At 41.0% G+C, this 25,955-nt stretch overlaps 2 protein-coding genes across 10 annotated transcripts in view; one reads left to right on the top strand and one right to left on the bottom strand.

Annotated features, from left to right (window-relative positions):
• acss3 (acyl-CoA synthetase short chain family member 3) overlaps positions 1–8,883 on the top strand; it is a 38,167-nt gene extending 29,284 nt beyond the window's left edge. The window contains exons 10-16 of the mRNA XM_042402513.1: positions 4,544–4,639; positions 4,948–5,011; positions 6,512–6,593; positions 7,066–7,188; positions 7,279–7,378; positions 7,575–7,750; positions 8,330–8,883. Coding sequence (XP_042258447.1) covers positions 4,544–4,639; positions 4,948–5,011; positions 6,512–6,593; positions 7,066–7,188; positions 7,279–7,378; positions 7,575–7,750; positions 8,330–8,413 — 725 coding nt within the window. The 3' untranslated portion in view covers positions 8,414–8,883. The remainder of the gene's footprint in view (positions 1–4,543; positions 4,640–4,947; positions 5,012–6,511; positions 6,594–7,065; positions 7,189–7,278; positions 7,379–7,574; positions 7,751–8,329) is intronic.
• Positions 8,884–9,394: 511 nt separating this feature from the next.
• The window catches only part of ppfia2 (PTPRF interacting protein alpha 2), a 158,848-nt gene continuing 142,287 nt past the window's right edge, over positions 9,395–25,955 (bottom strand). For 2 of the 9 annotated variants that reach the window (XM_042402503.1, XM_042402509.1), the window contains 12 exons: positions 22,947–23,028; positions 21,885–22,085; positions 18,793–18,855; positions 17,288–17,320; positions 16,951–17,126; positions 16,752–16,849; positions 16,465–16,640; positions 15,811–15,879; positions 15,176–15,332; positions 14,860–14,916; positions 13,487–13,578; positions 9,395–10,247 (listed from right to left, as the gene is read on the bottom strand). In XM_042402503.1, coding sequence (XP_042258437.1) covers positions 13,520–13,578; positions 14,860–14,916; positions 15,176–15,332; positions 15,811–15,879; positions 16,465–16,640; positions 16,752–16,849; positions 16,951–17,126; positions 17,288–17,320; positions 18,793–18,855; positions 21,885–22,085; positions 22,947–23,028 — 1,171 coding nt within the window. In that variant the 3' untranslated portion in view covers positions 9,395–10,247; positions 13,487–13,519. The remainder of the gene's footprint in view (positions 10,248–13,486; positions 13,579–14,859; positions 14,917–15,175; positions 15,333–15,810; positions 15,880–16,464; positions 16,641–16,751; positions 16,850–16,950; positions 17,127–17,287; positions 17,321–18,792; positions 18,856–21,884; positions 22,086–22,946; positions 23,029–25,955) is intronic. The other 7 variants (XM_042402505.1, XM_042402512.1, XM_042402508.1 and 4 more) reach the window with 5 other exon arrangements.

The following is a 25,955-nucleotide window of genomic DNA, read 5'->3' as shown; positions in this document are numbered from 1 at the left end:
CTCAGTGGGATTACCTCTATGAGTGACCCCTTTCACATTACTCATTTGATCCATTATGAAAAAAAAATTTTGTGATCTGTGATCACATCCATTTTGGATGAACAGTGTTATGTTCAGCTATTTTTATACTCCTAGTCCTCCAATTTTTGGATAGTGCACAATATTAAACTCTGAAATGAAAGCTGAAAGTTGGCATTTTACCTTCAAAGTGATTGATTGGTTTCAAATCCAGAGTAATGGAGTAGAGAGCCAAAACAACAAAAATGCATGGATGTCAAAACACTTACTGACTGTACTGTACTTATCATCTGAATTGTGGTTTTATTGTTTGAGTTTACTGGTGCATTTTCCCTTTTTTTGTTCGAAAATGTTTTGTGACGTGACGCTTGTAGTGCTGCTGTGTTGATTGATGTGTATAGTTTACAGTGCATAGTCTACTGTACCTGAGCTGTACCATTGCCACTTTTCAGATTCTCCAGAACAGAAGGGAAACTAGTGAGGTGCAGGTTTGCAGGTAGACATTTGTGAAAGAAGGACAATGAGGTACACTCAGCACTCTAATACCATCTTTTTATTTTAATTCTATGATTCAGCATTTCGGCACATATTGCATTCATGCAGAAAGATGGCAGTGGAGTTATAGGTGTAATAAGAGTGCTGCTTACTCTGTCCTTTTCCAGGTTTTATATTCCAACATTGGTCATTCCTATTCTCACCCCGTTGGCCAATTCCGCCTGGCTTTACTGACCTTGTGTTTCAACCTGTATCGTTTTTTTTTAATGTCTCAGTGTGCAGGTTCTACAAATAGGGTAGAAGAGCAGGGTTACATTGTTGAGGGAGAAGACAGATGCTTCTGTTTTACAAAGAAGAAGTGGAAGGCTCGAGGAGTTGCAGAAAGAAAAGTGAGTGCAGGATCAGAGAGCCAAGCTTTGTTTTTCCTGAACAGCAGTTTCCCTCCAAGCTACTAGTAACGAGCACGGCTGTTCGATACCACCTTCTCAGCTGAAAAAGGAGACACCATTTTTGCCCATCCCGCTCTTCCGGCGTATCCTCCGACAACCCCTTCCCCTCCTTCAACCCATTCATCACACTCAAAATGCATCTCACTGGCCAAGCTCATCTCCAAGAGGTCGAAGGAAGATTGATTTGTTTGTGTACAGAGCCAAAGAGGGCACCAGGGAGCAAGAGTAGATGCAAGAGGAGAGGAAAAGACAAAGATGGGAGAAGAGGGAGACAGATAGCGAAGTGTGTGTCAGTCAGACAAGCGAATAGACAACCGCACAACTGGAGTGTGGGTGTGATCGACCCCCAGCCCACAGACTATGTTTTCACTCCTCCTCGTTCCCCTCTAGCGTTCACCTGTCAGCTTGTGCTATCTACCTTTTTTTTTTATAATACAGCATATTTAATCCACCGCACAATGTGACCAGAATAGTAGCTGTAAAAGTATTTTGTCTGTTTCAGCTCAGGGACGTTTAAAGGACCCTTAAATAGATGCACATAAGATTGAAGACCCAATTGGATTAGATTTTGTCCCTGTGGGAAGATTTTTATGGTTGATATCGCTATGAGTTATTCAAGTGACAAAACTGTACAGGAGCGTATCATAGTGCTGAGTGTCAGTAGTCATATTTCTACATTAATAGAGATACTGTCTGCTTATTAGACTGTAATGTTATGATCTATTGTGCCTTCATAGTGCGAGCCGAGGACGGAACAACATCTGAGTCAGCTTTTAGAAACTTCTATTCTTGTCAGCTCGCCATCTTTCATGTAAATGTGAGGATAAAACACTTAAGTGATGCATCTAATTGTCATTGAGAAATCTTTGCTTTGTAAAGGTTTGATTTTATGCCCGAAAGCTACACAGCCAGTTCTCTGGATCTTCCTGTATGGCATGCGAACAGTTGAGGTCTGATTATATTGGTTGTTTTCATTTGGGTTTTGAATGTACTTACTGGGTTTGAATTGCTTGCCAGCAAGCCCCGGCTCCTGCTGTAAACAGCCAGGTTTAAACACTCCACTCATGCTGACACAGTTCAGTGGTTTTGTCGAGCCCTAATCGACGTGCAGTCCAGTAGAGCTGAATCCGTCCTTCAGGGTCAGAACGATGTATTGGTTTGCCAATATTAGCTGTACGGTGGTGCAGTGGTTAGCGCTGTCGCCTCACAGCAAGAGGGAGCTGGGTTTGGATCCACTGGCCAGCTGGGGCGCTTAAGTGTGGTGTTTGCATAATCTCCAAAAACATAAAGGTTAAGTGGTGACACCAGATTATTCATAGGTATGAATGTGAGTGTGAATGGTTGTCTGTCTCTATACGATATGTTAGCCCTGTGATTGACCTGTGAGTGACCTGCCCTGGTTGTACCTCGCCTCTCGCCCAATGAGATTGGCTCCAGCTCCCCCGTGGCTCCCTAGAGGATAAGCGGTAAAGAAAATGGATGGATCGATGGATGGATAGACAGTGTCCTCCAGGTTCAATAATGCAATTTCATTACATATTCATCATGTAATTGTATATTAATCTGTAATCAAATTTGATTACTTTTTAATTTTCCACAGAATACAAGTCATTATTTCCTTTTTTCTGAAAATACTGATTATCCAGTGTTTATCTATCAATCCCATACATAGCATGATTCCTATCCTGTTTACATACAAGCTGCAGAGTGTTTCCTCTTTGCTCTAGTACCAGTCAGATTATATGATTGTCATAATCGTTGGTGATGCAAGGATTAGTCTGTTGCTACACACTTGATGGAAAAGTGAAGGGTGCGATTGGTCAACAGGGCATCTGTCATCACTCTGTCATGACCCTGCTCTCTGACCATGCAGGCAGTGACTAAATACCTGCCTGAAGGCATAAAAATCTTTTTTTTTTTTAATCATTGGCAGTGAGCACAGCCTCCACTGACAGTGATGGGCTTTGAACACTGCAGGGAGTGGCAAACCTGCCAATGATGAATGAGGCATATGTGGTTGCCAGTTCAGAGGCCATTGCAGTTGGGTAAAGTGTTCAACTCTAGAATACCCCTTCTCCCTGTTTTCATTTGATAATTTAATCCCCCTCCTCAGCCAACAGCAACCTCCTGCCCCTGATCTCATGTCTTTGAAGCCTGCTGTGCTGAAGTTGGAAGCAGGTCTATAGCTCTTTTGCACTTGTTTGATTAGTTGTAGTCTGTATCCACTTCAGTCCATAGAACTGGTACCTCAGCAAGATGCTTGTGATGATTTTTGCCCTGGTCCATGCTGATCTCATAGTGTCCCATAGTTCCCTAAGAACTTTCAGACGTACATGATGATATGAACAATCTGCTGCTGCTTTTTCCCAATGGATTCTGTTGTGATCTTTGGACTTCATTCATGGATTCCTGCTCTTTACTCTAAATTCTGACTCTGCATTCGTCATATTGCAATTTAATTCTGAATCTAACATAATGTCCCACTGTTTTCATTTAATTTTGGTTAAGTGAAGTGTTCCCCTGGTCCCCTGCTGCTGTGGCTTTCCCTGACAGTTAAATAAGGAGTGTAAGATGCCTTTTTGCACATCACTGTTTTATAGACTAAGCTGTTCTTTCCATATTTGGCCAGCAAGCTAGAATATTTTGCCACTGGCCTTTGCCCTCTCAGAACACAATGCTCCTCTGCCATGAGGACTGCCACCGACTGCATATTTTAGAAAAATACACGATCGGAACTGTTTATTCCCTTGTGCGCAATAAATAATCTGATTCAGTTTTGGTGCACCTTGCTGCATACATTTGCATATTAACATAGGAAAAATGCCACAACACTGTGTGGTCACAATAACTCCAGAACGATACATGACAGAAACATCATATTTACACCACAAGCACTCCCTACAGAGTAGATGATCTGATTATCTTTTGGCACAGACATTTGCATATTTGTGAAGAACAATGACAGCACATCAGGTTCCTAAAATGCAGTTACATGTCTGATCTAATGTTTAATTGAACAGCAGGTGAAGCTCTCACTACTGTCTATAAGAAAATAGCTTGAATCAATTAACTTGTACCAAATAAAGTACATATATGGTAGAAAAATGAGAGAGACCATGATGTAGGAGATTATTTCGTGTTGTCTTTAATCTTAAAACACGACGAAGACAGATTCTGATCTTGGATTGGTTTGCTTATGCTTGATTTCGGATGTAATCTTGATTACAGAGCCGGATCAATTCTGTTGTTCCTTCGCTGTGTGGGCTAGTAGGACTGACAAACCGGCAGGTCTTTGCTATAAGTGGAGCACAGTTGGGTGGTGGAGCCGAGGAGAGCCCATAGGAGCTGTCATAGTTTTGTGTAATGTAGGTTAATGTTGCTCAGAGGGAATGCAACTCAATACCACACAAGCTTGTTTGATCAGCCCACCGTTAGAAAGCATATTTACATAGAAAGAAGAAAAGACAACTAGGAGGCTGTCATAGAATTGAAACGTTACTGTTGTATTTGGACTGAAAATGTAATTGGTTTCCATATGAATGCTCATGAATCTACATCTTTGTCTGTGTGTCTCTAACCAGAAACCGGCTCAGCCATCACCTCCTCATGTATTGGTCTGGGGAACTCACTCACGCCACCTGCAGGCCAGGCTGGCAAACCTGTTCCAGGTTACAATGGTAAGAGTTGTCGATGGACATTAGCTCTTTCATTAAAGCTGAACACAAACCCACCATCCATGTCTATTAAATGACACATGAATAATTATTTGCAATTCTTCAATTCTGTGTAATTTTTATTCATTTTCATTCAAATCTGCTGCCCCCTTTTTCCCTTTAAACACATATTGATGAAGCAATATAAACATGAATAAAACTTAGCTTGTGATTCCCTTTTGAGTATTTCAAATTTTTGCTCTTCCAGTTTGCCAGTGGGTGATACACATCCTCTGAATATGAATTGCATGCCTTTTCCCTTTTTCCACTAGTCACAGTGATCGATGATGACATGCAGGAGGTGAAGCCAAAAACCCTGGGAAATATAGTAGTGAGGTAAGCTGAGGGGCCTGTGTTCACAGCCGTGTAAGCAGCTTACTTATTGCTGCAGCTTTCTTCTGTCACTCGTACAGGCACCCACATTAAAAATGTGACATAAAAGCATTTTGCACACACTGATGTATTAAAAATCCAATTTCAGTTCTTAATCTGAATAATACACTGTTGGGCAGTGAACCTCAGTCCTTTCCGTTGCTGTGGTTGGAAAAGGAAGAGTGTGTGTGGGAGTACAGTAATGGAGCTGCTTGTGTGAAGTCAACCTTAGCCCTTTGTGCTGCCTTATCTTCAGGCCTGCTACCTATCTGTTATCACTCTCCAACCTCCCTGTTCTATGTAGCCGCTGGTATTGACTCAGTGCCAACAAAAGGGGGGATTTCCAAGGATTTCACATGTGCGGTGCATCCAGGGATGACGACAGGTAGAGCTGTAAACAGACGGGAACAGCTGTGTTACTGTACTTTCTCCCAGTAGACTGGATCTGTTCCAGCCACTTCTTTGACCAAAAGCTGTATCAGCAATGTCATAAAGTCACATCAGTTTTTACAAAGAGTGAAATCGTTGGCAGCAAGAAGACCTACCGTCTTAAAATGTTACAGCTCTTAAACACAATGTGTTTTAATGCAAAGTAAAATAAAAAAGAACATTAGTTTGTAACTGAATTATGTTGGTTTTACTACAAATGTGTGGGTTTTGTGCATAGGAAGTGTGTGTGTTCTCTTAAAATTAAATGCAGGCAGCCAAACTGGTACATTAATAAATCTCTGTATTATTATTTTTTTCCTCTTGACTGAGAAGTTTTGGAGGAGATGGTCTAAATTTTGCTGCAGTCACTGACAGCCAGGAGGATGTTTTTTTTTTTTTTTTAAATTTTGTGTTTGTTTGTTTTTAACAGCAAAAAAAGCATCTCTGGTATGTTTGAATATTCTCTTTGTATTGAACTGAATCTATGCAGAGGCATGTTTAAGGTTCAAACCTGGTAAATGAGACCGCCTTGGTTGAGAACCTGGTTGAGAAGGGGGGGATTACTTGTAGTCTCTGGATAAACAAAGACTGAGTGACCTGCCTGCCCTTTCTACCCTGTATGTGTGTGTATGTGTGTGTATGTGTGTGTATGTGTGTGAGTGAAAGACAGAGAGTGAGTGAGTGAGTGTGTTTGCCTGCCAATTCTCAGCATGGGGCAGGCAAGGTGAAGTCCAGCAGAGCCTGGCTGTGTGTCTAGACTATCTGCAATGAGGTGAAATGAAAGAAATCTGTCATCACACACCCTCATAGCTTTATTGAGTGAAATCTGCTCAGAATGCTCAATGAATTTAAAATGATTCAAACCTTAAAAGACATTCAACATCTCAAGGTTTTCATGTGTAAAACCAGCGCAATACCTAAGTCACTTAGACTTACCTTATTGTATTGTCTTAAATGTTATACAAAGAGGTAACAAGCAATATAGGGTTGGAACTTTTTATGTACACTGAACTAAATTTCACCTTCATCCTTTAGATTACCTTTGCCGCCTGGTGCAGCTTTGTCCCTGTGGCAGAACAAGGATCTCTTCAAAGAGCTCTACTTCACTAAATTCCCAGTAAGTTGTCTCATCATTTTCTCTCAATTTTCTCTCAATCTAGTGTATTTTTTTTGGGGGGGGGGGGGGGGGGGGGGGGGCATGAAATAAGTTGCAGAGTAAACAGTTCGTCTGATGTATGAACAGAAAGTACCAAAGACTAATTATATTTCTTTGAAGTTTCACCCAATTCTCATCTAGTGGCACTGGCTTAATAATGTAGCAGGGTAGGTAGTGGGTAAGTATGTGGTAAAAGGTGGCCCTCTAGTGTTTAAATCCGCCATTGCAGAAACACATGGCTTACATGCAGCCATAGAGCTGAGTGGGAGGATATTGGTGGTTTTTGGTTCTTATATTGTCTTAAATCCAATGAGAGGTTCACACTGAATCTCCTCGTGTGTTCAGATGAGTGAAGGATCTGCTACTGACCTCATCCAAACACGATGATGATGTAACCTAATACCAACACATTTCCTTCCTGTTTCACCATCAGGGTTACTATGACACTATGGATGCAGGTTTTGTGGATGAGGAGGGTTTCCTTTACATCATGTCCAGGTCTGACGATGTCATAAATGTGGCAGGCCACAGGCTGTCTGCTGGAGCTTTAGAAGAGGTAAGAGGAAGAAATTACAGAGGAAGTGACATGAAGTTTTCTTTGTGGTATAACCATATGTGTGTGTGTGTGTGTGTGTGTGTTTTGCAGTCAGTGCTGCAGCATCCTGCAGTAGGGGACTGTGCTGTAGTGGGTCTAGAGGACACTCTGAAGGGTCACGTTCCCTTGGCTTTATGTGTACTCAAAAATGGTGAGACATGTTTTTTTTTCATATTCCTTTTTTAAATACACCTTTACATCCAAACTGTCATCGTTTTATACCTTATAAAGTAAGGTAACTTGCTTACATCCTCATCCATACATGGTTTAAAAAATTATGCAAAATTCAATTCCAGGTTTCATTTAAACTATCTGTGTTTGGTTTCATGTTGCTCTGCGTGTCTCAGGTGTGCAGAAAAGTCAAGAGGAGATCATAAAGGAGATGGTGAAGCTTGTGAGAGACACCATCGGGCCCGTCGCTGCCTTTAAGAAAGTGCTTTTTGTCCGTGGGCTGCCCAAGACGCGCTCTGGCAAGATCCCTCGCTCCTCTTTAGCCAACTTGGTCAACGGGAAGCCTTATAAGGTACAACATGACTCTCTGGGAAATATTTTGTGCGTTATTTCCATCACTGCTATTTTTTTTATTTTTTTTAAAAAGTGTGCACTACAGAAGAAAGTGCTGAGGGGAAACATTGTTTGCACATGTTTATTTTTTGTCCCATGTGTAAAGATTTACAGCCGCTTGGGAGACCGTAAAGCTCATTTTGCATTTCAGAATTAAGAGTAATGATGCTGCATTAGTGGGCCCTGCACTCATTAAATAGAAGTGAAGGCTCATTTGGGGTTTCATCTCTTTATAGTTATGACTCAGTTTTCTGCTGATCAGGTGCTAAAAGCCCCAAAAGAGAAGTGGATGACAAACTGAGGAAACAATACTCGTTAATAACTGTTCTGTTTACAGATGTAAATACAAGGTTTCCATGGATACACACAAGTCATCAAAATCCAAGAATGTATTTGCATTGCACAGCAGTTGTAGATGTTACTTTAATTAGGTATTAATCAGCAGGTTTTTACAGCTGCTTATCTCATTACTTTTAAATTAAATGTGTGTTTCTTTCACAGCAGCGTAACAAAGCAACTCTTACTTTTCCCCCGACAGATCACTCCAACTATAGAGGACCCTGATGTGTTCAAGGACATAGAGACGCAGATGGGAAAAGCTCTGAGACCTTGCGGAGCCTGAACTCATCTGTTGGATGGAAGAAAACTGAGGTTGGATCAATTTGGGCTTCAAAAAGTCACTCCCCTCAACTGGAAGTGTGCGAGCGTGTGCGCGCCATTTACAAGGTGCTGCAAATATGAACTGAATAGAGTAAAATTAGTGATTCTTTTCCTTTTTAAACACTCCAATCTTGACTATGTAACGTCGATGTGAAATAATTTTGTCGTCTAGCTGAGAGTAGACGTTTCTTCGCCAACACTACATTTAACCTTCATCTCTTCTGCCTCGCAGCTGGGCTGATTTATCCATTTGTAGTAATTGGGAACAAATTAACACTCTGTTTGTATGTAATCTGAATAATAATGTGAAAGTATACTGCACTACAGGCTTTGTACATTTATAATTCATGTATGGAAGTGAGGTACGGCTACTTTTTATACAACATAAAGCCCTTGAGCCATAAACATTTTAAATTAAATAATCAAGACTCATTCACTGACAGTAGTTTTTTTTTTATTGACAATGAAAATTTGTTTGCTCACCACTTAGTTTTGACCAAAGTACAAGAAGTAATAAATTAAAAAATGGACACAAAATAAAATGATTCATTGTTCGTGCAAATTGAAGATGTAAAAACAAATCAAAAGCGTAAGACTTGTCTGAGTCGCCCATCAGAAATAACTAAAAGACAGAGAACAGGGCTGTACAATAGTTTACCCTGGAAACTGACAGAAACAAAGAGTTAACAGTTACACCAATGTAAGTCACAGCAAGCAACAGGTTTTTGTCATTAAGTCACCTCACTTCAACATGGTCATATACACTCTATGCACACTATGAGCTAAAGCGGTCTGTCTTTCAGTTATTTCCTCTGTTCTGTTAAACATAGTGTCTGAAGGGGTGAAGGGGGGGAGAAGGCCAGCTCGGCTGAGTGTGTGGTTGTCCTCGTTGTGTTGACGTATCGCCTGACAAAACATACAGTACAGCAAGTGACAGTTTCTACGACTGACGTCCTGCTTTTTTTTTTTTTTTTTTTTTTTGTTCTCTGAGAGGAAGTTTTGTGCAACTTCGGAGAGCGATGGCGTCTCTTGTTTTGTCCTTGGCTACTAAAGAGTCCGTTGAGTTGATGTGGTTGTATCAAAGTGCTTGTCATGTCTTTCCAGTGCGTCAATGCGTTCGCTTAAAACGCTCTTTTTATGCCAGCGAGTCCATAAGAAAGGATGATGAAGTTTGTCGGTGCCAGAAATGGGGCTCAAAGTGTTTTTTTTTTTTTTTGGTAAACCACTAGAGGGCAGATTTTTCACACATCCAGAGTTTTCTTCCTCACTATGGTGCAGCACAGGTCCATCATCATACAGTTATCATCAGCACAATGAAAAAATAAAACCATATGTACAAAATGATCTAGGGGAGCAGGGTAATATGGAGACAGTTTAAAGAGCAGCATATATTAATCTATGGTCCACTAAATGAGGTGGCAGGGACATTTTTTTGCACAAACTCTGAATATCATTTTATACATAGATGTGTGTATATATTAAAAAATGGCATATTTATATTAATTTACAGATAACCTACACGTCTCCTGTAGAAGAAATACACAGTACGTTATGCTTCGACAAGTTACTGTACATGTAAAAGGTAGAAATGGTGACAACGGGGTAGCCTGCAGGACAGTTTAGCACCGGCATCTGGTGCCCACATTTTAGGGATGGATGGTCGTGGGAGGGAGGGAGGGGGGGTTCAGAGAGGAGAGCAGGGCTTCTTGGCAGTGCGTGTCGTCAGAATGGTTTGTTCCTGGGCGGTTTGGCCCGTCCAGCAGCTCCCCCTAGTTAGTCTCCATTCAGAACTGTATCTAAAGGGAAACAGAGTGAGTAGGTTTTAATAAGAGGTCTGAAATTCTCATAGTTGTTGGAGTTTTAAAAGAAAAGTATAACATGCCAAAAAACCTAATCTGACTCCTGATTGAGTCCATTTAGTACCATGCTGGCTGCTGGGAAAGTAACTACTGACAGCAATAGGTGTGGGTTTAGTCACATAAACCTATTTTTGACATTAAAGCCTTATTTTTGGCTGGACTTGCCGCGGACCAGCTCTTTAATGGCAGTTGTTTGTGAGAAACTGAGTGAGTGATGAAGTTACACCATTGGTCGGCCAACCGAGTGTTGGAGTTTCCATATTGGCTGTTGCTATTTCAAAATGAATCTGTGCAAGCTCTAGTGTTAAATGCAGCGAAGTAGGGTAGTCTCCTGTTTAAATAGATACCAGCGTCTCTACTGTCCAGTGTCATCGACTCTCCGGCTGACAGCGCTATCAGCGGCCGGCAGGAGAGACGCTCCGCGGCGCGTTTGGATTTTATAACTCAATACCGGGACGTGAGCTTTTTATTTCTCTGACATTTTCACAAACGATGAACAACAGCACTAAACATAAGTCTTGCAGATAAAACATGCAACTCGTGTAGCTGTTATATCAGTTTATTGTAGGGCGGCTGCTCTGAAGGTGCGCTTGATTTGACTGTAACTGCGGTAACTGGGTGGAGATAAGACTCCTGAATTTGCACCCAAAATGCTGTCAAAATTTCTCACTGCTAACAGATAATTAGAAAAGTTATAATTAGAATTAAAATAAGTTCTCTCTCAAATCAAACTTCCTAAGGTATGACTGGAAAGTACTGTTCTTGCAACTGCATTTATAACCTTTTTTTTTTTTTACTCAAACGTAGCTTAACGATGTCATGTGATGCTACTTCAGTCGACCAGCAAATATTACTGGGACCACTACAAAGAGTTGCGGATGAACATTTAATATCCAGGAATTCACATTATAGACACTACTGACTATCTCTGTAACAAACTGGCCACAATTCCACACATTGACCATACACGGTCCAGCTATATACAAGGTTTACTAGTCTTGTTGACATTAAAGCGTCTACACCAGATGCTTTTTTTCCCAGTCGTCTGATAGAACAGATACACTTCAGTTTTAAGGCGCCTGTTTACAGCAGCTGCATAACTATTCCTGTTTCCCTCAGCTTTAGGCTTGTAGATTATTTTCTTTTGAGTTAGCAGCATAACTACAGTAATTGTGTATCGGCTTGATCGCTGCTGCTGTGAAGCTAATGCTACTCGGCTAGTTCAGACAAGAGATGCTCACTCACTCATTTACTACTCACTTTATAATAGACATTCAGTTTACTGTATATTGAGATTTTGGACATTTATTAATCATAATTTTGTATCAGCACTGATGGATATAGTGTCTTTCAACTGTAAATTTAGCATTTATAAAGCACAATGCATTGCATCGTTTGATTGTCAGCACAACATAGTGTACATGCATAGACACTACTTTATTATTCCAATGTGGGAATTTCTGATAACACTTTATACTGTACATTTCACAGTCAGAATAAGGACACTTAATTAAAATTGTTGAAGGTAAGTATAGTGAACTACTCTGTATAAATAGGGAGCAATAACATAACTTTCAATTTCATTTGCTGAGGCTATAATGTAGGAAGGGAGAACGTCGCCACGGTGTTACTTTTTGGGCGCCTCTATGCAAGTCTTGTTCTGCATGAATTCATTTGTGATGGCAACTGCTTGTGTGTGTGTAGCAAATAGTTCAATAGTTTTTGTTTTCCTGTGCACATGTACAAGAATTCAACTGAACTGCTCCCTGAACTTTGCACTGTATTCTGTCTTTTTGTTGTGTGGGAGTACTTATAAAAATAAGCTGATGAAAGCATTAGAAACAGCCCGCAGGGCGCTCCACAGAATGAGCAAATACTTTTGAAAACAAAAAGTTTCGGTTATGAAGATGAAACTCACATTAACTTTCCCCCACTGAATCAACCTCCTCTGTTTTGTTTTTTTTACTTCCCGTTCTCTCTCCCCTTTAGCTGTGTTTTTATGTATTTTTCTAACACTCCTGTCTCATATGATCACGCTGCACTCCCAGAATTATACTGTAGCATTATTATCTGTCTACTGCGCCTCAAACCTTATCACACTCTCCAGGCTTGTAAGGATTTTGTTTCAGGATTACAAAGTTTTCTCACCTGTTGTTGTTCTGACTGCAGTCAGACGCTCAAACCAGCAAATATAAATGTGTGATATTATCAGGGGTGTGAACGATTATGACGATGATACTGTAGAAGCAGTTAGAAGAAACTTCATGATTGTTGACATTTTTTGCCACTTTTAGTTTGGAGACGTCTGACTTCTAGTTGTGTCTTGACTGACACACAGAAATTATTATTTTGTGTCCATTGTGTGCTCCTTGTGAAGAATTTAGGGACAACTGATAATATATCGGTGAAGATCACATGACTTGAATTTGTCATTTGACTTTAGGGCGTAAATGCAGTTTACATTTCGAGCTGCGGGAGAAGCTCAGCATCTCTGCTTAATATATCATCACAAACCAAGTCCTCCTCTCTGTCTCGTCTATCTGGGCTCTTCATGCTAAACAATACATCTGAGGCATGTTGTCTTTGTAGCTTTGGCATCTGGCTGTCATTTGAATTGTGAGGGCATTTCACTACAATACAGATGCAAAGAGACAGTTTTTTTCAGATAGCGTATCAAATCAAAGCAAATCCTTATGAGGAATGACACTTCCACTGCACCTGGCAGTACAAAGCAGACAGTTGGAAAGAAAACTAGGGCGCTTTGTAATCATAGAAAGTCTGGATAACTCTCCAGTCTATTTTTAGGAGCCTTGAACTATCATGATCATGTAAATGAACTTTGTTAACTAATCTCTGTGTAACATACTGCACTCCTTTTATTTGAAGTAGATTTCTAAAGCTCGAATCATGACTACTCATCTTTTTTTGGACGGACATGAAAAGAGGAGACATCAGTGTGAGACCGTGGCTCGCTGCTAGCCCTGCAGTCTCCCATCACCTTATCACAGCTACCTGGCAAAAACACAGCGGAGGCTCGCCAAGCCGACGACACAAACATGCTTATCTTGGGGAAACAATTCGTCCTCGTCTCTTTAATTCAGTCTATTTTTTTTTTTTTAAAGTGCTTCTGAGGAAATCGGTGTATTTGACAGAGCGAGAGTCTGTGTGTTACATACAGCGTACAGTTTAAGGTCCCTCTCTTCCTCCTCTCAGCAGGAGTAGGTTCTCACCGTGGAGCTGTCCAGCCGCTGCACCGCAGAGGGTCCAACTGTAGGGGGAGACAGCGAGAAAGAGAGTCTGAATATTGAGGCTTAGTGTGTAGCAGATGGACCCAGAGTGAGAAGGAGAACATTTCCTCCACTTGGTTACCACCTCAAACAAGTGCCACAAGATTTAGATGTCCTTCAACAGTATGAGTGAGATCACACACAACTTGTAGTGTCACCCTCAGAAGAAAAAGCCACGGATCACGCACTCAAAGGAAAGTTTTGATTTTGAGTGGATGACATTAGCAAACGAGATTAGTCGTACTGTGGACGTCACAGACCGGGGGGAGCACAGAGATAAGAGACAGAGGGACACAGAGAGAGGCTGCTTCACTGGGAACACCTTTGTTAGAAGAGAACACTGGCTAACATCAGTGCAGTCTGATGGTTTCCAGTCATGTATCACAACTTGTGTCATTTGTCAAGACACAGTTGCTAATACACTCTGCATCACTTTCAAGGATAATTCCAGTTTATTACAACGTGGGTTTAATTCTTATTGTTCCGACCATCATTCCTTTTTGTGCTAGAAATAAATGTATTTCCAAAATCTGGGAAAGCAGTAAAATTGCTAAAAATCAGTCAGATCATAATACAGGTTTTAAACAAAGCAAGAGGAAACAAAAGCAAATTAAATTACCAAACATTCATCAGTTTATGTGTTTTCAATTTACAATCCCTTTAAGTTTTATGTCCAAATAAAGTGGTTTAGATCATTTGTTTCTTGTCCCGTCTGACTTTTTTATAGCAATGCTGCTGTGTTCCCAGATCTCAGCGGGTTTTCCCCACAGCATAATAAACCAGAATGATCCTTCAATGAAAGACTGTATCAACCAATGTCCTCTTAACAGCAGAGGGATGAGAAATGACACAAACTGTCCGACTGAGTTATCAAAGCATCCAAGACATACTGTTTACCTCTGTAAATGAACATAGCAGCACTCAACCACCTTTTTGTTTTGCCGCTTAATTACTTCAAGGGTTACATCAGCAAGCATGGGTCCTAATCCATAACTTGACGCCCCAGCTGTTACCACCGGGGTGAACAAACAACTATTTTGCAACTCTGCAAAACACCACCCTTGGAGTTGGATATTAGATCAGAGATTGAAGAGTAGTAGAGAAACGAGAGAAGAAAAGCGCGGGTGAGAGACCACAAAGAAAAGGAGAATTACAACAGGACAGTGGTTGCCAGAGACCATGTGAAGAGGAGGGAATATATGTATAACCATAATACACGCAGGGGCCAACAAGCCCAGAACCTTCAGAGGGGCATAGCTGACCTTGAAACCAATCCAAATACATGTCGTCAGGACTGTCATCCAGCGCCTCATAGAGGACTGCAGAGCAGCCGTCACAGAGTCAGAGAGAACAAGAGACATGTCAGAAGGCTCCTCACAAATAGCAACAGCAGCAACTCCTGTGCTCAGGTGTCGCGCTTTGTTCTATCTGTGCAACAGGTGGATTTAAACTCTAGTTTTGTTGCTGCGTTTTAAAGCCACACTGCAGAAAACATCCAGATTGAACATGTTTCATGTGATATATGACAGGAACAAGCCTTAAAATCTGTGAAATAATTGTGCAGAGGCAGGCTCTTACCCTCAGGGGGCAATCTCCGGGAGTGACCAGACGTCGCGGTGAGACGGAATCCGGCAGGGAGCGTCTCAGCTGATCCGGGCATCATACTGATACCGTGCACGTCCCGGGGCGGGAACTGCCTCCTCCACGATGGACCTCTGAAGTCTTTGTCGTCACACTGGTGGACAGATCATTTTTAATCTCATTTTTAATCATGTAAAGGTACTAACCATGGTTCATAAATGCAGTGGGTCATTGCTTTAAAGGGCTTTTCTTTCAAAATGTTCTAATTAATCCCCTGACCTAAAGGCCTACTTTATTAATCTAGGCACCTTGTGAATGGTTTTTGTTGCACTGTTGAGGTTAACTTTGACCTTTTTTTTGTCTTTTTTCAAAACCTATATTGGCAAAATTTAAAATCTTGGTCAATACTGTGGGGAAAAAGCTTAATTGTTTTGTATAGGATTTCAGACTCTTTCATTACAACTGGACTGCAATTATTTTTAACTGTTGTTCTGGTTTGAAATATAGGATCAAGGATGTGAAGGCATCAGACATTTAAACAAACAAAGCTTTTACTAATTATGATTTTAGCTCTTGAATGGTAAAAATGTGATGTACAAAGTTCAGTCTCGTAGGTGATAGTTGCTGCTCACCTCATCCAGTCTCCTGTCAGTGCCCAGCGCCAGCAGATTATTGTACTCTCGCTCCAGAATCTGACGTGCCTGAGGAGGAAAAAAAAAAAAAAAACCAAACACATTTTGATTTTCACAAGGCCGACTATTTTTAGCAGCATGGTAACAGAGGCAGCTGACACATTACGTTATTTGCGCTGCATATTCATTTTACCCGAGTATAGATGAGATAAGCAGTGAAAATTCACAGGGCAACCTGCCAGAGTGACAGTTGGCAAATCTGCATGTTCTGATTTAGATTCGACCAGCTTTGAAGGCTGATACCAACATACCTCTATTTTTGGACTGAAGTTGGTGACAGATGATATATCATTCAGCACCTTTAAATTTGGCTATATGAGTGCTAAAAAGGAAAAAAAAAACTGAAACATTAAAAATCTTTGTTTTCCTCACAATTAACCCTTCATACAGAATATGGAAAATCTGTCAAGTGGGATTCAGCACATCGGATTCAGACCAGGAAAGTCCTCTTACTGCATATCAGACATTATTCATTGACATCGGATTCACCAAAGTTCAAATTCAAAACACTTGTCTTGCGATCTTCCTGTCTGAGTTGCTGAGGAGGATGTAACTACAGTATGCTGTATAATAACAGATAACAAACAGCAGTACCTGAGTGTTTTGGTTGGGGATTTGGAGGAGCAGCGCCAGGCTGCTGTAGTCAAAGTTGTCATCGAGGGCGACCAGGGCTCCGTGCACGCCGCTCTCCAGCAGGATGTTGGCATAGTCCCTCAGGCCTATGCTCTGCACCCAGCGGATGACCCGCTCATTACTCCACACCAGCACGTCTGCAGACACCAGTACAAACATGTCATCTCAAATCTCTTTTTACCACTCATTTGTGACATATTGTTTCCATTTGTTATGATGTTCATTGTAGTTAAATCGGGGACGCTTGCCTCTCATTTCATGCTGGCTTTGCTCCCTACGTCTCTCCAGTTCCTTCCTGTCATAGTTGAGCTTCTTCAGACACATGATTCCATACTGTAAACTTGTTCTGGTGTCAGAAAATCACAAACAAATCCATCCATAACAGGAAAAATTACTGAAAATGATCATGAAATACTCACTGACAGTCACCATGAGACACCCCAGTACCTGTGGAAGCTGTCCACCATTTTGAGGTGCACCCTCAGGTCCTTCTTTGTGAGGTGGTCCAGCATGCGAGCATCCACCAGGCACTCCATGAAGTAGCTGCGGTACTGAGGTAGTCCTAGACTGGGCAGCCACTCGTTCCCTATCCACTCATGATTCATGTCGCCATAAGCTAGAGTCTGAGAGAAGACAGGTCAGCTCAGTCAGAACGCTGTTAACCTGCAGTTATTCAGTTCCTCACAAAACACAGCTTTTCACATTTTCATGTACAATTGAATCTGTACTAAACCTTAAATAGACAAGAGGAAGAAATGACATAAACAACAACAACAGGGCTTACCTGTGCCCAGCTCCCCTCTTCAGACTCTGATTTCTGATTTAAACACAAGAAAAAGGAAGAGGAGTAATTGTGAGAGAAAATATAAAACACTGTCATCTGACTGTTCTATATCAAAACCTCCAGTTGCGTCCAAAATATCCCTCAAAAAGCAACTGGCATGTGACTGATAACACAGTACATGAGTCTAATATTCACAGCCCTTGAAATCTGTAAAAAAAAAAAAAAAAAAAAAATCTCCCACAATCCAAGTTACGCCCATACACAAACATAAAAATACCTGTGACCTTACAAGAAATCCTGCATCCAGGATCCAAATAAACAAAGGAAATATCAGATAATTCAAGCAGCGCCTGTTTCTTTGCTACTTTCACAATCATACTGTAGGTGTCAAAAATAGGTCCTTTTCCAAAGTATGGTAGAGTTTGTGTATAGTTCCACTGCCTCTAAGAGAAACATGCTCTTTCCAACATTTTTGACAAACCCTTTGAACTGACAGCAAGCAGCCTCCAAAAACATGTTGCACTATGAGCTTGAATATTCAAAACATGGTAAAAGGCTCGTGGGAGCAAGTTTGAGGGAAAGAAAGCTCAAACTTAAATGTCACGTGAATTGGTCTCCAGGGAGACTTTTTTTTTTTTTTAACCTCAGATGTGATCTGGCCTGACAGTTTCAGCATTCGTTATGGAAATCTGAGTCCAGTCCAGAAAAATGGCACAAGGTTGGTTTTTAACTTTGCATTTCTTAAAGCCAGATCGGAGATAGATACACCGCATCTGTTGTATCTGAATATGTTTGTTTTGACTCGGAAAAGGATAAGATAGGAGCAAAGTCTTAGTCATCTATTTTACTGGTATTATTACTACTAGTACTAGTTGCTACTAGTAAGACATGCCATTATATGGTTACCTGATGATTATTAGCTTTATTACATTATGAAAAACCTGTCAACCTACCCATCCACAGTTTTGAACAGCTTGACAATGATGTTGAAGTTCAAATATCACTTCACATCAGATCTCTATAAGTTTTTCATTATTTCTGTATTTCTGTTTTGTTGTTTGGAAGCAAAACCACATTTCACATGCAGCTTCTTCAGTCTTGCTCATTGATGTGCAAACATGAAGCTTTAATGCAAAATGCAATAATATAACTTTTCGAGATCTGGCGTGTGGCAAGTTTTTTGTGTGGTGTATTACTGACAGTACCGTGGGGAAATGTACTGGTGATTCCTGCTTCCTTTTATAGCTTGTATACGATCACAAACCAGCATTTGCTATTCATGACAGAGGCTCCTTCATCTAAAATCCAGTTTAAAATTAGTATTGACTAGGAGGTTCAAGGACCAGGGAGTGGGTTAATGGATGCATTCCTTCTCCATCAGTCACCGCTGTCACCACTTTGAGGTCTCCTAATTCCATCCTTCTGATATCCACTCTCATAGACACAGACACACATGACTGACAGAGAAAGAAAAGGGTGACGGTAAAGGACACAAAGGGACTGACCGTTTTGGAAGGGGCTGCCAGGGTCTCCATCTCCTCATGGGTCACCCATACATTGCCTGACGGCTACAAGGGCAGAGCCCAAGAGACAGAGCAGCAGCAGGGTTGGTAGTAGAGGTCCGGTAGGAGGGGCAAGCAGTGTTAAAGAAGAAGAGCAGCACCACTGTAAGCCAATAGTGTTATAGCATCACAGTCAGATGATGAACTGGCCCCGAACCCGCCAGGGGGTCAAAGGGCATATGCAGAGGACAAAAACACAACACAGTACAGCAACAACAACAACAACAACATCCCAATTTCCACATACATGTACAGATAACACAATTAACAGAGACAGTTGCCATGCACAACAAGGAAGACTGAATAAATTAGTACCATTAACACCAACAGGCACAAAACCCCCCACAATACTCATCCCTCTGCACTCGTCAGCTACCAGTCGATTCACTCAAATGACAAAAAGGACACTTATCTCTAGTGTTATCTAACCATGCAGATCATTGCAGCTATCAATTATTTTCTTCAGTGATTGATTTGTTGATTATATTCTCAATTTATTGACCGTTTTGTGAAATATAGTGCCATAGCACACATTTCCAAACCCAAAGGCGACGTACTAAAGTTTTTAAAAACAAACAAACAAAAAAATGATATATTTACTACCATATAAGACAAAAAACCAAGCAAATTCTCATATTTAATAAGCTGGAACCACAGAATATTTAACATTTTTGCTTGAAAAACGACTAAAACTATTATCAGAATGAATTCATATAATGTTTTGATCCATCAACTAACCAACTGATCAGCTCTAGATCAATGTCCCCATGACTCTGGATAATCTACAACATGCCGTCAGCAGTTTTAATCAGACTATTTCTTTGGTAGAAATATGAGGACAGACATCTATTGAACTGTCTGCATTGCAGAGAACCTCTAGAGATTACTGAGAAAATATGTTTTTTTGTAACTTGGGTGACCCGACTCTTTAAATGCTTATTCCAGCATAATTGTTGTCCATTTTGATGCATTGTTCTGCAGTCACAGCAGTAGGTCAGGCTGTCATGACCCAGATAAGAACAGTCAAAGACGCACCCACAAGCAATTTAACAGCGGTCTCTGTTAAAAGCCATGAGACTCCCGACAGTGGACCACTCCTTCCAGTTTTAACACCGGAGGTAAAATGGCGGATGCTTTCCCCCCCTCTCTCTCTATTTTCTGCTCGACATACACGTCGCAGCGTATTTACAAGGTCAATTAACCCCCCTCCGTTAAGTGTGTGGGGTTTTTAAGTGCGACAACAGGCAGGAGGCCCGTCACAGTTGGGGGACTTTGTGATTGGACGTGTAATGAAAGTTTCATGAGGTGTGGAAGTAGAGCTAAGTGGCTGAGGAGAGAGAGTGAGGTAAAGGGGGGGCAGAGTGGGGGGAAACAGGCAGAGGGTAAAGTATTTTACAAAAAGAGAGGACAGAAAAAGTGCAAGATTTATCACTGCTGCATGCATACTAGTTGTGTAGAGCCTAAAAGCATTAATGAATGTACTCAGCAGGGTTTATATAAGGATGCACAACTTCTCACGTCTGTATGATATATGGTCTGCATTCTCTGTGTATGTGTACCTTCAGTGTACAGCATATTAATCCTTGCTCTGCAGTGTTTACAGTCACTATCTTTAATTGTAATGGGACTTTTTACTCCTATGTTACTCTTATACATATACTGCTCTATGATTCACATGTTTATACTGAGATGTGCATGTGATGTGTAAGGTTTTCTCTTGTATATAACCCTTGTGTGAGAATACTTGAGAAGTGTTGTTAGGAAGAACTGTGTGGTATGACCTTCAACATTTAGTTCCTGCTGGCAGATTGACGGGGAGGCAGAACTCCCCTAGAAAGAGATTGTGATAAGAGATGGACAAAGGACCAACTGTGTACAACTTATGAACTGCCAAGGTGTGTTCTGTAACAATCTGTGGAAGACATGGCTACGACTATAAATCTGAGTGTTTGCCTTCGCTCTGGGTCTCTCTGTCTGATCCAGACTTAAGAGTCCCGTACACATACATGTGTGATTACGGAATAAAGCTCTGAAAGACAATCCCTCTTTGTGAAATCCATCACTATTACATAAATTTCCATGACATTAAGAAACAGCAGAGTCCTTAGTGACCATATGCCATGACAGCAGGGAGCTACGAAAGCAACTGTGCTCTGGAATAAACTGGAAAGCTAAAATACAGAACACACTGGAGCAATCTCTTAAAAAGCAGCCATCACTGACTCCCACTGTAACATTCACTGAAGTTATCACGAACTGTAGCATTGAAAATTGGCCAGATGTATGAAAAAAAAAAAAAAAAAAAAATACTGCTGATAAATTTGCTACGCATGGGCGTGATTTCATCGTCGCTGCTCCACTCGCTTGTTGTCACCCGCCTACACATGTGTCACCCATGTGTGGAGGCGTCGTGCATGTAAGCAGAGAGGACATTCAGTCATACAAACATTTGTCAGAGCTACTCTGGAGGCAGAAATCATGTGAGTATTCTGTTAACACAACCCATTTTCTGACTAAATAACAAATTAGCATAAAGACTTGAAATGGTGAGCTTTAGAGATGTGGGTAGGTGGATTTTTTGCCTTTGGACAGAGCTAGACTAGCCTTTTCCCTCAAATTAACATGCTATAACCACCTGTAAAACCACAAATTGTTGCTTTTCCACTTTTGTCTCTGTACAGATTAAACAAACAAGATATAGTGTGTTAACTAGTGAGCTTTACAGGTGCTGGTAGGTGGATTTTGTTACTGTTAAACAGAGCCAGGCTAGCTGTTTCCCCTCTGTTTCCAGTCTTTATGCTAAACAAAACTGACTGGCTGCTGGCTCCAGCTTCATATTGGTATAAATGTTCTCATCTAACTCGTGCCATTAATGTAAATTAGCATATTTCCCTGAACTGTTGCTTTAAGTATTCAAATTGTAATCCAAGTACTTCTTCAGTTCTGCCTCCAGATCAGCTCTGCCTTCTGCAAATGTTTGTACAAATAAAATTCCAGTCTGCTTCCATGTCCCCCGTATTTCCTGTATGACTCACGGTTCTGGAGGTTGGCGGGGCGGAGGGGCTGGTGAGGGAGACCATCTCCTGGATGGCCAGGCGAAGTTTGAGCCGGTGAAGAGGGTTACTGATACCGATCTCCCTCTGGATCTCGGTGTCAGATAAAGCTGACATGATGGCTCCGCTCTTCACGTTGGCACGGCACGCCGCCACGTACCAGGCCGGCATTCCCAACCACAGCTTAACCACACAGAGAGAGAGAGAGAGAGAGAGAGAGAGAGAGAGAGAGAGGAGATGAAGGAGAACAGGATGGTGAGCATGCTTGAGATTGAAAGTAGAGCTAGACAGATAAAGCAGCTCAATTCTGTGTTTTTTGCAAAAAAAACAAAAAAATTTGATTTGGTTCAATTCTACATTTACTGTATAAAAGATCAATACTAATAGTTATATAGAACAAGTTCCTGACCTTACTTAAGTATGATTTGGCAAGGTACACTGAATACTCTCTAACATTATGTAATTTTAGCACAAAATGCTATCTATCAGCAGCTCAAAAGATAGCATTACCTGGAAAACTGAGGTGTGGGATTGGTGGGGTCATGATTTAGCAGGTGGCTGTAGGTCCTCCACTAAACATTAGGGGGCAGTGGTGTTTCTATATATTGGCTTTTTCTACTGTATATTCCAATACTGTTGTTGGGTAAAACCCTCTTAAAAATGGTGCAAAAACTATGAAAACCAACCCTTGATTTACACTTCAGCACCTTAATTTTCTTATTCAGGGAAAATTCAGGGGTGTTTTTAATGGGTTTTGGTCCTTTTTAAGTTTTTTTTACCCCTTTAAAACTCCTTAAAGTGGTACGTTTTCAGGGGTTAATTAAGGAGAAATTATCATTCAATTGTTACATCACATGACATGGCATGGTCAATGTTAAAATTTATGAGACTGTAAGTTTAGTAAAGCTCTCAGGTCCTTTACATGCATCTTCAGTACCTTGCAGAGTGTAACTACTGTGAAAAACCTAATTAGATTGATATTTTAACACATCTGTGCACAGACATGTTGATGTAAAAGTTTCTTTAAAGACAGTGACTGCTCACCTCCAGCCAGGCTACAACCGTGGGGCCGTCCCATTGGGCGAAAGGTAAACCCTTTCTCCTGGCCTCCTCCAATAGTTCGTGTCTGAAGGCAGGGACAGAGGAGATACGGGGGTGAACACATGTACTTATAAATTATGATAAACACACATTTGCTCACTTTGATACAACACCACACCCTCTGAAACTCTCACACTGCTTTTCACAAATCCCTGCAGTAACAGTGATGCCAGTGTGGGTCTGTGTGTGTACAGGACTGTGTGTGTGTGTATAGTAAATGAGAGAGAGAGAGAGAGAGAGAAAGAGAGAGTTCTCATACACATTTTATCTCCAAGTCCAGCCTGTACACCAAGAGTGTTGAAAAGGGCAACATTTTATCATTCATCTCTATGCTGCCAGAGAGCAGAGCAGACACTTCATAACTGTGGCTCCACTCAGAGAGACACACAGTCACACATACAGGCATTCATCCCTGAATCCTAATGTTGACATTTTACCTGTCCTACATGTGCAATAATGCTCAATTTACTGCTTGTAGAAATTAGAATCGGGCCCTTAACGTTTTAGTCTTGTTTGTTGTTAGTTAGTGGATATCTTAAATACTCAAAAGTGAAAAATGCACGTATATGAATGAGGCCTAACAAACATGTTGAATGCATTTCCTCCCTCATAAAACACAAAAACTTGCTTTGTTTATATTCTGTGACCAACTGTTGATCATTGGAATACTATTAAAACCACCAAATGGGACCTGCTCATAAAAATCATTGCTCCATAACAGTGGTCAAAAACTCAACGGGTTACCTTTAACAGACAATGAATTTGGTGGAAATTTATGCTTTTAATTTTTCATATGTTCTAACTTTTTTGCAAAAACATTTTTCCCCCACTACAAATGTCATCGAATTTGGTGTTCAGCATATTTTAAATGTCCTTTTTTTGCATGCAATTTTCCTACAGTGTGTTGCTAACTTCTTGTTACTTTGGATATCTTCCCATAGATCTTAAACACACTGGGCAGTTGCAGCCAAGTTTTGATGACATATGGGCGGCGGTACAGCCATAACTCATGAGTCATCAGTCTGACTTGGGTAAAAATCGGAACTATTAATAAATAACAGTATGTTTGTATTCTCTGAAACCAGCTCATCACAGTGTATTTTGATGCAGATCTGTAACCAGATGCAAATTAAAAGAATATACTTCTTTTTTTTAAGTTAACATATTGTTAACTTAAAATACAGGATTGTTCAGCCTTGGTGTATAATAGTTATACACATATGCACCTGGAAGGCACATGACTACAGTACCTGCTCAATCAAGCTCAATGCACAATTCCCAAACTCATCCCAGCCCTGCCAGTCAGAATTTATTGTGCTGAGAAAGATTTTTTTCGCATGGATACTTTTGTCGATGCGGTTTTTGAATCATGCAGCAAGTCATTTTTAAGAGTTGTTCACATTTTCTGGGCTGTGCTCCGTGGTTTTGTTTCGCAGGTGTTGAGCTGTATTGTATTTTGTTTTTGTCTCACTTTGAGAGCCGCGCCGGGCGCCGGTGTCGACCTCCTCAGCACGATATGAATTGCACCTTATCAACAAGGACCAGCCAATAGATGCTCTTGGTCTGTCATGCATAGAGCTGCGGTTATTTGTATCGGGCTGAATCCTCCCACACTCGGCAAGACATGGAGAACTGATAAAAAAGCCTAAAAATGCCTGACAAACAGGGGACCAAAGAACACACTCGTACTCACACCCACATACAGAAAAAAAACAACAAACAATGCAGTTCTTATTCTATTTACTGTAGTGAACACATTTCATAACAGAAAAACTCTGAATCAACAACCCATTCCCTGAGTATGTTGTCAAAGAACTTGACGAATGGAAAGAGTGGGCTTAGTAATAAACATGATACATGGAGCACTCTCAGCGTTAAAGGCCTCAGTACAGTGAAAGGGCACTTAAACACAGCATAGATGGCATACAAAAGCCTACAGGTGACAGAGGTAATGTGTTCATCCAAACACAACCAGATATATCCACTTTCTTATCTATCCAGCATATGGGAATAGCTCATGTTTTATGTTCAGGTCAGGTCTAATGCATGGAGAAAATACATCCACTGAACATAGCTGGGGAAAGGGAAGTAAGGAAACAGTTATGACAAATCATACAAACAAAAAGAACATTTGACATTCCCATAACCAGATATTGCAGCTGGTTATTTCACACAAATAGATAAGAGACACATATAAGGAGAGGAAGACATTCCCGGGTATAAAAAATTGAGCCCCAGTTTAGCGGCGGCACATTCTCTGTCCAGCCGTGGATGCAGCTGCCATTGAACTGTAAAAAGGGGGGAAGAAACGTCTTCAGATGATAAATGGAGGAAAGAAAAAAAAAAGAAAAAAGAAAGAAAGCAATGGCGTCGTTAACAGCCATGAGGTATAGAGAGATAAATAGATAGATAAGAGACGTCAGCTTTGGCACTGGTCTTTCAGGAGAGGGACGGATGGCGGACAGACAGGAGAGATGGCAGACACAGGGCATATATGGCTGAGACAATGGTCATATCCAGGAGGTCAGTTATACATCCTCACAACTTACCCGCTTTGTTAGAGTCAAAGGATGATGAGAGGGAGAGGAAGGGTAAGAGAGGAAAGAGTCAGAGAGCAGAGAAGAGGAGAGAGAGAGAGAGAGAGAGAGAGAGAGAGAGAGAGCGACGGGGAGACAAAAGTACAACAAATGTTAATGAGTTAATAGGCAATAAACGATACGGCTCTAAACAAAAAAAACACATGCACACGCGCCCGCACACACACACACACACACGTATATATATCTCACGATGAAGGACATTCGTTAACGGGAGCATCTGTAGATCAGTCAAAAAAAAAAAAATAATGTCGTCTTCTACAATGCAGTCTTGACCACATCTCGTGCAGCAGAGAAGATGAGAAATGCACTGAAACACGGCAACAAGACCCCCTTCCACGGCCTTACATTCAAA

Source organism: Thunnus maccoyii, chromosome 23 (assembly GCF_910596095.1).
Source record: "Thunnus maccoyii chromosome 23, fThuMac1.1, whole genome shotgun sequence".
Classification (NCBI taxonomy): Eukaryota; Metazoa; Chordata; class Actinopteri; order Scombriformes; family Scombridae; genus Thunnus; species Thunnus maccoyii.
The sequence above is the reverse complement of the archived record's forward strand: the minus strand, read 5'-3'. Positions and strand labels throughout refer to the sequence as shown.